Consider the following 12,855-nt stretch of genomic DNA (forward strand, 5'->3'; position numbering starts at 1 on the left):
AACAAAATGGTTTAAAACCTAATTTTTTGTGGATATGATCTACTAACCACAAAGAATATCTCTACAAAAATTCAACTTGTTTGACAATTTTTAACATTGGTAAAAGATGATTGCAAAAACTAGACATTTCTGGTCCGTTAGATATTTTTTCAAAAGTGGACAATAATTTTTATCTAAGTTAGAGAATATCAAACGAATTGAATTTTTGTAGAGATGTTCTTTATGGTTAGTAGATCATATGCACAAAAGATTAGATTTTAAATCATTTTGTAGGTGAAGTTGTAGATTATTTTAGATTTGGTACTTAATTTTTGTACTTATTTAAGGTCCTTTTAGGAGCCGAGCTATATACTTATATATTAATGTTTTAAATGTAAAATATATAGCCAAATTTTTAAAAAATGCATTCGTATTATACCCGTTTAAAACACGTATATCGTATTTTTACTGTTAGTGTTTTATTGGACCAAATATTTAAAAGTATTATTGTTCGAATCTTAGGCGAATAATTTCCAAACTTTTGCCGTCCACCAATTTACTACCAATTCTTCAATGCCGATTCAGAAAGTATTGATGAGGCCGTAAATAACAGGAAAGCCCAATTATTATATTAATGGGCCTTTATCCAAGACAACCCACACGTACGTACGCCCATCGTCGTCTAGGGTTTAAGACTTAAAATTCTGCAACCTCTTTTTTTCTCTTACTTTTCTGCAAGGTTTAGGGTTTATCACTCATTCTTCACTCCTTTCAATGGCCTTTACTTCTGTTAATAAGAAAAAAATTGCCAAACCAACATCTTCATTTAAGAAACAGAAACATGAAATTACTAAAAATCCTTCATTTAAGAAACAAAAGAAGGAATCTTTCAATAAGAAAGAAAAAGTAGTAGTTTCAGACCCATCTTCTTCTGAGGATGAGGAAGAAGAAGATGTGGGACCGGATTCTGATGATTCTGGCTCTGACATTTCATTGGATGAAGGGGAGAATCCATTTGGTGATGATTTTCTAGATGGGAGTGATGATGACGATGAAGGTATATATATAGTTGTTGTTTTTTTTAAGGTAATTTGTTTATTATTAATGTGTGTTTAAAATTGTATAGGGAAAAGTTTGAGTTCGGATGATGAGGATTCGGATTCGGATTCGGATGATGATGAATTGGATATTGAGGAGGAATCTAGAAAGATTGATGAGAAACGGGCGAGGGAACAAAAGGATGCTGAAGCTGAGCTTCAGCTTAATATTAAAGAGGAGTCTGATGAGTTTCATTTGCCAACGGAAGAGGTTTGTTTATTTTAGTTATTAGTGAGTTATGATTTTTGTAAATGTAGTTTGAGGTTGTTTTTTGGATTTTGGTAATGTAGGAAATTGGAGCAGAGGCACTTCAACCACCTGATCTTTCGAATTTGCAACGGAGAATTAAAGAGAGTCAGTACTCTGTTTTTTGAGTTTAGTATTGAGAAGTTAAGTTTACTTTTTAGCTTAATTTTGAGAGTTTTGTGTTGTTTGTTGGTTGTAGTTGTTCGGATATTGTCAAATTTTAAGACTTTGAGGCAAGAAGGGGTAACACGTAAAGATTATGTTGAGCAGCTTAAGAGGGATTTGAGCTCTTACTATGGTTACAATGAATTTCTTATTGGGGTTTTGGTTGAGGTAATATATTGATAGAATGGTTTTGTTTCAATAATTGAATTAGGTTTATGATTAGTAACTTGACATGTGTATATTTTGGTTGCCTTCTCATTACAGATGTTTCCAGTTGTTGAACTATTGGAACTTATTGAGTCTTATGAAAAGCCACGGCCCATCTGCCTACGGACAAATACTTTGAAGGTGGAAGGGCAGCCATTTAATATGTAGTATTTTTTATTTTATTTTTGCTTCTCCTTTTATCAAATGACTTCATAATGAACTACTGTTTTGATTTTATTTAGTCACGAAGAAGAGATTTGGCTGAAGTGTTGATAAACAGAGGGGTAAACTGTGACCCCTTAAGCAAGTGGTCTAAGGTAAAATCACTTAACCATAGGTCTTAATCATTTTCCATTTTTCACTGTAATCTTAAACTTATTTTATGTTGTGATTTTCAGGTTGGATTGGTTGTGTATGACTCACAAGTGCCCATTGGTGCCACTCCTGAATATATGGCTGGTTACTACATGGTAAATGGTGTTTGTAGTTGCTCAGCATTTTATCTTTGTGCTGTTTTTCTTTGTTTCCATCTCCTTTAAGTTGCATGCTTAACATTGCTACATCTTTTCTGTTCACAGCTGCAAAGTGCAAGCTCATTCTTACCTGTGATGGCCCTTGCTCCTCAGGAAAAGGAGCGCGTAGTGGACATGGCGTATGTATTTATACCCTTTTTAATCAATTTGTGGACATGGTTCTTAGAAGATAAATTTAGACCAAACATGCTATTTGCTATTTTAATTTCGGAATAGTCGAAGTAATTATGTATTTTAAACAAGTTTAGAGTAACAGGTTTGAGCACGTAACAGCATAGTGTGGAAGGGATGAGCATGCAACCTATTCTTATGTTTCCATATCTAATGACCTAATGAGAACATAAATGAACTGTAACAGATATCATAAGCATAGTGTATCGTTAAGATCCTTCATGAATAGATTTTAATTATGCTGATGAAGTGATGAATGAATTTTCCATCTCGCGAGTTAGTCTGTATCTGGTTGTAAAATTTCAGACCTGAAGAGCTTTCAAAAGTGCAGCTATTTTGTTCTTTAGGACTGATTGGTATAAAGCAAACATTGGGCTAGCTAGATGATGCACGTGTGAGGGGGTATCAGAACCTGCACTTTTGGGTGTTTGCTAGAGTTGTAGTCTTTGATGCTGTTCTTTTATTTTTTGGTTTCCCTTTTTTCTTGTGTTTGGAGGTGACCTCAACCTACTGTATGTTTTAACAAAAGTCTTCACTTCACCAAGTTATAGTAGGCTGGGTGAGTTTCATCAATTTTCTAGTTTTTCTGAAAGCATACATTTTATAGAATTTGCTCCATTTTTTATAATGGATTTGGCATCAGAACATGCTCAAAACTCTGAACGCACTCTCCAACATTGACTTTGTCAAGCAAACTTTTACTTAACTCCTAGTCTGCTTTTATTGTTGAAGAACATTGTAGCTTAAACATGCTATAGCAAGTACATTGTTTCTCATTTGTAATCTCTTTACTTTTCCTTAACTTGTTAACATTAGTCTGTACTTTACTTTTGTTTCAGAGCTGCACCTGGTGGGAAAACAACTTACATTGCTGCTCTTATGAAGAATAGTGGTATGTGCATTCTGATATACTGGTGCTACCGCTTTACTGTATTTGACAATCTTCTGTGATCTTATAATGTCTGGCTTTTAACCTTTTGCCCCCTTTTTTTTTGTAAAACCAGTTGATACTTAATATATACAATAGGACAAAATATTTTTCTATCTACTGAATAGATCTCAAGCTATTTGGAAAAAGCTTCAAATATACTTGACACTTATCCACCCCCTCTTGAATTTTATTTTGTTGTACAACACACTAAATAAGATGGCAGGTATGCTGGATTTCCCGATATGACATATTATACAAAAGCTAATTGAGATGATTGTATCTCACATTCTACGATATAAAACTTCAATGGCATTGTTACTTCCAGTTGAAGTAATTTAAATCTTATTTATGCTTTCATCACTTGGATGCTTAATGGTCTATTTTGTATTTATATCTGTTCATCTGGGTATCATTTGTTTTGGTTTATTTCAGCTAATTGTTTTTTACGTATCCACTTCTCTGCTTAATACCTTAATGTATCATGGAATTTGTCCCCAGGAATAATCTATGCAAACGAGATGAAAGAGCCCAGACTGAAGTCACTTACTGCTAATTTGCAACGGATGGGTGTGACAAACACTATAGTCTGTAACTATGATGGAAAGGAGGTAATGTTTCACTTTCATAACACTTAAAAATGTTCTTTACTATTACTAAGTAATAACTAGTCTTTAAATTTAGCCACAATATTGGTTAATATGTTGCTTTCTGTTAATAAGATGCCAATCTAGCAAAAAAGTAAAATTGCTTTCTTCGTGCTTGTATTATGCCCTTCTTGTGTAGGGTGTTTAGCTGTATGTCACCTTTCATTTTGTTGAGCTTATTGTTGCGGCATCCTTCTTATGTCATACCCCCCTCCGCTTTTGTAGTCTTTCAAGTCAATTTAATGTGTATCCTTCCCTCTACTAGTACTTTTAGCATAAATGAGGAGCATGCCTATCTTGGTCTATGCTTTTCTTCTTTCATATTTTACCCTTTTCAAAGGGAAACACACACACACACACACACATATACAGATTATATTCTTTAATTGATGTAGAACATTAGTGGAGTCTGTCAGTGTCATAGGTGTGCGCCTATGTTCCCTCTACATTTCATGGGCATGTGCCCCTTAGTTGAGTCCAAGCCCATGGTTCGAGTCTATTAGTTAGTTGGACACATGTCGTGTTCCTATTGGTTTATGCTTTCTAGGTTTACTTTAAATAACGGGCATGTAGTTAGGGTTTCAGGAGTTGTGTTTATGTGTGTGATTTGTGATTGAGAGATTCAATAAAAGAGTGATTTTTAGGTTGTCTTTTAATTGTGTTTCAATTAAAGTGTAGATTCAATTAAACTGAAACTTCCGCCAGTAAGATCTACATTATTTGGTATCGGAGCACGAATCGTTCCTGAGTAAAATCCAATTTTCGTTTTTCTTCTTATTCGTATTACTGTTCATTGTGTTACTATTTACGATACTGTTCACCAAAAACACTGTTCACTCGGTTACTGTTCATCGCGAATCTAATTTTATTCATGTAGATCAAGATGTCTACAACGTCAGAGATGAAGAATTCATAGAGAACTCATGGATTCATATTAACTCCTAGAGTTCGGGTTGCTCGATTAGAAGAGTTGAAAGAAACGTTAATGCAAAATAGGTTTGATCGATTAGAAGTAGGGCAGGAAATCGGGTTCGGGTCGATTTTTATATCCGTTTACTTATTCAGTTCGAGTTTGGGTCTATCGGATTCGGGTTCAGATATATTTTTTGGGTTTTTTTTGAATTTTTAGTGTTATCCGATCGGGTTAATCGGATTCAGTCGGGTTCGGATATTAAATTTCAGATATAATCAGATTCGGATTTGGGTTCGGATATTATGAAACTATTCGGATTCGGATATAGCCATATCCGACCTGAACCCGACCCGATCTCTGCACTAATTAGAAGAAGCAACTAGTCGACTGAGGGAGGCTATGGTGGAGCTTTTGCAGCCCAAACCCCCTATTGTTGGTGAAGCTTCTATAGCCCAACGTAAAACACCGGTTGTTATCGATGACAACAAAAAGAATGAAGGAATTTCTGAAGCCGTTGTGTTGTGTCTTGAGCATGATTACAAATGCCATCAGCAGTAGTGCTCACCACGATGGGCTTGTGACAAATAGGTCCAAGGAAGCCCACACACAAATTCTTTTGGGATGGCTTTTAGTGAACATCAATTAGTTGCTGGAACACCAATGCGACATTCTGGATTTGGGCCTCCTATATCGCATGGGTCAGTACTCTTCAACAGTGGTTATGTGGATCCTTTTCTGCCCAACATTGAGACATTTTCTCTACGGCAAAACAGAGAAATACAATGCACATTTGTGACATCGTGGTGTATTATTCCCTTTGTGAGTAGATACAAAACCAAAACTCGAGAATTCCTCCGAACCCCAAAAGGGTGATGTATACAAGAATGAAGAGCTTTTGCATATTGGTGGGTTTCATGTCAACAAGCTTGTGGACAAGCTTCTTCAACATGGGGAGAGTGATGTAGAATATTAGTGGAGTCTGTCAGTGTCATAGGTGTGCACCTATGTTCCCTCTACATTTCATGGGCGTGTGCCTCTTAGTTGAGTCCAAGCCCATTTTTCGAGTCTATTAGTTAGTTGGACACATGTCGTGTTCCTATTGGTTTATGCTTTCTAGGTTTACTTTAAATAACGGGCTTGTAGTTAGGGTTTCAGGAGTTGTGTTTATGTGTGTGATTTGTGATTGAGAGATTTAATAAAAGAGTGATTTTTAGGTCGTCTTTTAATTGTGTTTTAATTAAAGTGTAGATTCAATTAAACTGAAGCTTCCGCCAGTAAGATCTACATTATTAATAGTTTGCGCATTGCAATTAGATATGTTCAAATACTTCCCCGATTATAACATGAGAGTACGTTCAAAAAATGATGTGTTCTCTCATCTTCCCAAAACAAAAAGCTTCGCCTCTTCCTCTCTGCTAAAGGAAGATGTGAATATAAAGTGTATGAGGGGAAGCTGTCTATTTGGTTTTCTCTCGCACGTTCTATCTGAAAAATCGAAAATAATATTGTGGGGAGGAGCGGAAGGCGGATTTGAAGAGTTTTGAGTCCTTGGAGCCAGGTTGAGGGAAGGTTTGCAGTCTCAAACTTTTCTCCGTTCACTCTTCCTACAGCTCCCAGTGTACTATTTCTCAACAATATATCTCCACTTTACCAAAAGAATAATAAATTTAAGAAGATGGTTCTACATATCGTTCCTCTCTCTGATAACTTGGATTGTTTTTAATCTATCCATCATATGGTTGTCAATATCCATTCATGATAAAGCATCTTCCCATTAGCTTAGCCACTGCCTTGCTATTTATATCTTGCACTTTTCTTATCTTTATGTGTGTGTGTTTGTTTGTATCGTCCTCTATCTGAATCTAAGTCACTCATGAAGCTCTTTGAGATGTTTGATGACATTTGTTATTTTATCTTCAGCTGCCCAAGGTGTTGGGGCAAAACACTGTTGATAGAGTGTTGTTGGATGCGCCCTGCAGTGGAACTGGGGTATGTTAGCTTAGTATATTTTGTTCTGTACTTTGCTCCCCTGTCAATTCCTTGATCACTTGATGGAGACTTGCCTTTTTCTTTTTCATAGGTTATATCTAAAGATGAATCTGTTAAAGCGTCTAAAAGTTTCGACGATATACAGAACAGTGCTTTTTTGCAAAAGGTATCATATGTGAGCTAGTAATTCCATTTCCATGAAATATTACACTATATGATGGTGTTTCTTGGTCATCCCTCTCCATATGTACGTGAAATACTACTTGACTCGGTTCATATTATTGTTTGTGTTTGAATTGTGGGAAATTCTTAGTTTGAGAACTTGTGATTTTCTTAAAAGTGTGGAGAATGATTTCCGCCGTGATTTATGTTTTGATAGAAGAAAGTTAGCCCCAACGACACTAGAACCTTTTGGCATGTCATTTTTTGTGAGTAGCCTACTTCATGTACACCTAAGGACATTTGCAATATCAATAGCAGCCCCTGCGGAACAACTTTGCTTCCTTGTATTATTTCATGTTCTGCAATTTCCCTAGTTCTGGTGCACTGAGTATGAGACTATTGTTCCTTCAAATTTCCTGAATCTTGTGATTTCCGAATTAATTTGATTCAGCAAACGTGGAGATTCCCGTTTCCTTTGACAAATTGACTGCTATGCTACCCAGTATTATTGCATGTTCACAACACCCTAGCTCTGGTGCATTAGGTCTAAGAAGATGCTGTCTCTTACTTTACGACTTACGTAGGTTTATGTGCTATGGTTGATTTGTACTGTGGACTGCGGAGCATGTATAAAATCATTACTGTTTCTTTGCAGCAACTTATTCTTGCAGCGATTGACATGGTTGATGCTAATTCGAAGTCTGGAGGGTACATTGTCTATTCAACATGCTCAATAATGATTCCAGAGGTGTGTAACAATGGCTGTTGAGATGATTACTGATATTGATTTGTTTTCTGAAGTTCCGTTTGATACTTGCAGAATGAAGCTGTTATAGACTACGCACTCAAAAAGAGAGATGTGCAACTTGTGCCATGTGGACTAGACTTTGGCCGCCCTGGGTAATTGAAGCTTTTCATCTTCACACAAGTTATATCATAGTTCTTGCCCTAACTTTTTTATATCTTATGCAGGTTCACTCGCTTTAGAGAGCATCGTTTTCACCCCTCATTAGAAAAGACAAGACGGTTTTACCCTCATGTTCACAATATGGACGGCTTTTTTGTGGCCAAGGTATCTTTTTCCCTCACAAAAAAGACCTTCCCAGAATTTTTTGCAAGAGTAATTTTCCTTTGGTATTTAGCGATCTTCACATGTACCAAATTACAAATTTGGAAGTTAGTGTTTTTGACAAAGCCAGCACAAAGTAAACCTCTGTTTCGAGTCTTGTTTGCCATTTGCTTCCACCCAACATGATAACAAAGGTGGCCAGTGGCCTACTGGCAAGCCTTGGGAGGGCCTCCACTTGGGGTCGGTTGGGGAAAAGGGAGTTAAGGGGTAAGGGAATAAAGTTCTAACTATCAAAAAGAATAATAATCAGAAATTAGTGTAGACATACCTAAATTAATGTAGGAATTCTATTTAGTCAGTTCTCATAATAGACCAATACATCATTGATGGAAGATGAAGTGCTGGGTTTTTAGCTCTGCTGATTTCCTTAATGTCGATGTGTTTGTTAGTATGATATCAACATCTAATATTTTCCTGTACCCTTTATGGATGAAATAAAAACATGTCCTGGATCTGTTGTTCACTGCAATTATTAGCGCACAATTTGAGCTTACCATGCATAACTTATGTTTCTACTCGTGTCCTAAATTAAAATCAAACAGAGGAAAGAGTTATACTGAGTTTCAGATTCAAGCATTTAATACATAACTGGGATACTACCATAGTTCAGACAATAATCGATTAAGCGAAATATGGTAAAGTCGGCAAAGTTCACTATCAAAGTTAAAATTGAATTGAAAGATTGTAACACCAGATATAGTGGTCAATGTCTACAATTAAATTCTGGAACGACAACTTGCCTGGCTGGAATCAAGATTTTCCATTTTGTGGTGCGTTTCTGTATTAGAAAACGAGAGATAAGATTCTATGTTTCTCTGTTTATTGATTAAGCTCATTTCCTCGATCTGAGACTCTGAAAGTAGAAGTTTTTTCATTGCATGTGAGACTGAAGTTTATCCTTATTGATTTAAGTTTGAAGGTGTCCAGTGGCGTACTAGACAATACTTTGGACCATCACTGCAATATTTAAGGAATTCGTCTAACTACAAAACAAATTCCTTTTGCAGCTGAAGAAGAAGAGCAATACCAAGCCAACAACAACACCATCTGAACCAGCAGAAACTGTAGAACATGCACCTGTGCCTGAGGGCAGCAGAAGCAACATCACTCAGGATGAAGGAATGTCTCAGCAATCCGAAGCTCCTAGTAGTCCTGAAAAGGAAAATGACCTCATACAGGCTATGAAAACCATGGTACTTGTTTTTGCTTACATTTATTATGCTTGTTAGTAGGAATACAAGCTTTGCGATTTTTGGCTGTTTGTTGCCCAAAAGAAGAGATTAAAAAAAAAAAAAACTAGAGAGAAAGAATAATAAGAGATAGAGTGAAGAGGAAGAGAGGAGAATTAAACGAAACCCCAAAAGCTTTGATACAAATTTAAATATCAGGCTTTAGGATTAGGGTTTTGAAGAAGAGAGAGAAAATGAGGGATCTTGGAAAGAGTGTCACAACGACACAACCTAATGAGCTAGGTCTGTGGAGATTTATATTCATGTACTCCAACTTCTGAGAGATACGTGAAGGGTGATTTTATCACCTAACACAAGCATACATTTTTTTTTTGATGAACCACACAACAATACATATGAAAAACGGTAAGTCGGTAATCTTAACATGTAGATGTTAAACAGAGGCTATATAACAACCTCATACAGTCTATGACAGCTACGGCACTAACTTTGACTTACTATTTAACTTTGATGTTACTCGAGGCTCATTGCTATTTAACGTCATTTTTGTTTGTAATTGTCCTCATTGCTATTGCAGGTGAAGAATGGCAACTCTAAGCCATCAGAGACTTTTGAAGGGACACCTCCTCCAAATGTACGTGGAAAGAATAGAAATGAGGAAGGGGAATTTGAACTCTCTGAACCCTATAGCTTGGAAAGGTCAAATGGCTCCATAAACTCACTTAAAAAAATGGTAACTCATTTAATTGCATACCAATTTTCTGTCTCGTTTCTTTCTCTTTCATAAAATGCACTGGCTAAAATGCCTTCTTTTACGAAATTGCAGTTGAAAAAGCAGAAGTCTAAGGCGTCTCAAGAGACATCTGAACCATCAGGAACTGTGGTACCTGCTCCAGCTCTTGATAGCAACAAAAGAAAGAGAAACAAGGCATTTGGAAATTCTCAACCACACAAGGTTAATAAGGGTCGTGGAAAGGCAAACTTTCTCATGAAAAAAAGTTTAAGGGAAAATGGTCAAATGAAATATCGTTCCATGCCCGAGAAGAAGTGGACGAACAGGAAATTCCCATCTAGAGAGGAAAATGGTCACATGAAAAATCAATCCATGCCCGAGAAGAAGTGGACAAAAAGGAAATTCCCATCTCGAGAGGATATCTCAAAATCAAGGTAAGATACTGCCATAGCCCACTTGTACAAGTTAATATGATAATATTTTTGAATTGAACTCATGTGACGCCGGCATCTTTCAGAGAAGAGAAAAGGAAAGTTTTGAGTAAGAAAAGGACGCACGAGGGAGCCCAATGAGGAACTGAGTTTGGTTGTTGGAGCCAGGTTGCATGGAAAATTAATGGCAATCACTCCTATGGCGAGAAGTTGGGATCTAATACGATTAAACAGTACGAATCACAAATTCACAATGTGTCCAAGCAGTTATATTTTGTAAAATGTATCGTGTTTCCAATTTTCTTTTCAAAATACAAATTATCTGTGGACTGTGGGTTTTACATGGCGTATAAGTTTTGATTATGTTGTTTCACTAGGCTTGAGTCTCTCAAGTTGATCACTTCCGTGAAATTTGTAAACTAGAGATGAGTGGCACGGCCCATCGGAAATGTTTCATTTATAGACTAAACTTGTGTCCCCCACCCCAAGAGAGAGCTCAATTTTCCATCCGCTGATAGCGATTGAGTATGACATTTTTGATCCTCAACAATTTTTTGTTTTTTTTTTATCCCTAAAAATTTCCTCAACCGCCATTTATTGGGTGGAAATTCCTTTATGCACTCTATATGAAGTTTGGCATACACTTTGCTGTTTTCAGCATCTAATTACTTCCAGCTCAACGCTTAAGCTCCTCTGAGACTGTATAGTGTCAGCTGAGAGCCATTACTCAGCCATCGCTGCAGTTAGTACTTTATTAGTTAAATTGTTTTTATTTTTATTATTTTTGGAGGGGGTGTGTGGTTTAGGTGTTTAATGAGGTTTTATAATTGGTTTTTTCTTTTTCAATCATGTAAATTGTACTTCTAATCTAATTACGACTAGGATTTATAATTTAACAAAAGCTATGATCTCATTATCAATCATTCCTTCTTTCTCTATATATAGAGACCATTGTTAATATGTTAGTTTTGTTTATCTAAGAAAGTTAATGTTTTGGTGTTCAAAATTTGCTTCAAGAAGATTTAAGTGTTTTTCAGAGATCTTATAATCCGTTCGTTACTATGGCAATTCTTCTTTCTTTGGATGCATTTTCACTTTACGCCTCATTGCTTTCCTTTTCTGCCTTGGCTGTGTAGTAGTGTTTCTACACCAATTTTATCCATTGAAGAATTCAATGTTCCTTCTAGATAAGTCCTCTAATGACAACTCCAACACCACTATATTCTTCGAAGTTATTGTCTGTAAGTCTCTCCGTTCTACACTACAACACACGTGTCCACACACTAGGTTGTACTTCACCAGCTCGTACCAAGCCATCAAAACGTAACAACGACCCAGACTCAGGTCGTCCCAAATACCAGTTACAGCCATATATGGCGCTTAGTCAACGCACTAATCAAGTAGACATTTACTTTGTAACATCAGGAGTAACAACAAATCATTAAGATAGCACACAATGTGGATCTACCCTTGACAACGGCCTGAAGCAAATAAGGAAGGTCAGCTCAAACATCTATAAGTAGAGATAGATGAACTACGTAAGGCTTGATTCAAGTTTACCCTGAGAAACTTGATACGTAGGCAACTCTTATCCCAAAAAAGAGTGCAACCACTCCCTATCAATCCTAACCTTAGGTCGTAGACCCCAAAACACTAAACCTCTACATTGGCGCCGTCTGCCGGTTCGTTCCCTTGAGAAAACACAAACAAACTATTTTCTCAAGCCTACGAAGCTGGTCAGAAAAACCACTATGGAAGCACAACTACAAACTTTAGCAAATCAAATGAAGACGCTCCAAGATTCCTATGTAGCCCTTCAACAAGAAAACCAAACTATGCGCGACCAAGCCACCTCCAACACCAACAACGGCACTCCTGACGTAGTGGAGAACAACGCAGTCACAGCCCTAACCATTACCACCAATCAACGACTAGAAGACTTCGCACAGAGGTTGGAGAAGTCGAACGACAAAGCTAGCGCAGTCCAGATCGCTCAAAAGATGCTCCAGTCATACAAGGCATCACCATTCACCACTAAAATCAGGGACAAGCAGCCTCCCTCAGAATTCATCCAACCAAAGTTCCCGCTGTACGACGGCCGCTCGTGTCCAGGCCAGCATGTAGCTCGTTTCAGCTAGATCCTCGCACTCTACAGCGCTCCAGACTACGACTACTTGAAGTGCAAATTCTTTCCAGCCAACTTGAAGGACGGAGCACTAAATTGGTTCTACATGCTCACCCCCGATTCAATCAACAACTTTGACAAGCTGGCTGAGACTTCGCAGCAGAGTTCGTCCACAACAGAAAGAAACAAGCCGACCTGGACTCCTTGTT

At 37.1% G+C, this 12,855-nt stretch overlaps 1 protein-coding gene across 1 annotated transcript; it reads left to right on the plus strand.

Annotated features, from left to right (window-relative positions):
- Nucleotides 1–499: 499 nt before the first annotated feature.
- On the plus strand, nucleotides 500–11,071 carry LOC147503469 (26S rRNA (cytosine-C(5))-methyltransferase NOP2B-like). Its single transcript, XM_086608096.1, has 19 exons — nucleotides 500–1,036; nucleotides 1,106–1,287; nucleotides 1,368–1,431; nucleotides 1,523–1,656; nucleotides 1,753–1,836; nucleotides 1,938–2,012; nucleotides 2,094–2,165; nucleotides 2,274–2,347; nucleotides 3,239–3,291; nucleotides 3,829–3,938; nucleotides 6,808–6,876; nucleotides 6,968–7,042; nucleotides 7,694–7,786; nucleotides 7,859–7,938; nucleotides 8,011–8,110; nucleotides 9,175–9,360; nucleotides 9,935–10,090; nucleotides 10,184–10,524; nucleotides 10,608–11,071. The coding sequence occupies exons 1-19, from the start codon at nucleotides 754–756 to the stop codon at nucleotides 10,660–10,662; spliced, it is 2,286 nt and encodes a 761-aa protein (XP_086464222.1). The 5' UTR covers nucleotides 500–753; the 3' UTR covers nucleotides 10,663–11,071.
- The last annotated feature ends 1,784 nt before the right edge of the window (nucleotides 11,072–12,855 follow it).

The sequence above is a fragment of the Coptis chinensis genome, chromosome 4 (genome assembly GCF_015680905.1).
Source record: "Coptis chinensis isolate HL-2020 chromosome 4, ASM1568090v1, whole genome shotgun sequence".
Taxonomy (NCBI): Eukaryota; Viridiplantae; Streptophyta; class Magnoliopsida; order Ranunculales; family Ranunculaceae; genus Coptis; species Coptis chinensis.

Coding starts and splice junctions, on each gene's coding strand:
- LOC147503469 (XM_086608096.1), top strand. CDS start 754: ATGGCCTTTACTTCTGTTAATAAGAAAAAAATTGCCAAACCAACATCT. Junction 1,288..1,367: donor TTCATTTGCCAACGGAAGAG/GTTTGTTTATTT, acceptor TTGGTAATGTAG/GAAATTGGAGCAGAGGCACT. Junction 10,091..10,183: donor TAAACTCACTTAAAAAAATG/GTAACTCATTTA, acceptor ACGAAATTGCAG/TTGAAAAAGCAGAAGTCTAA.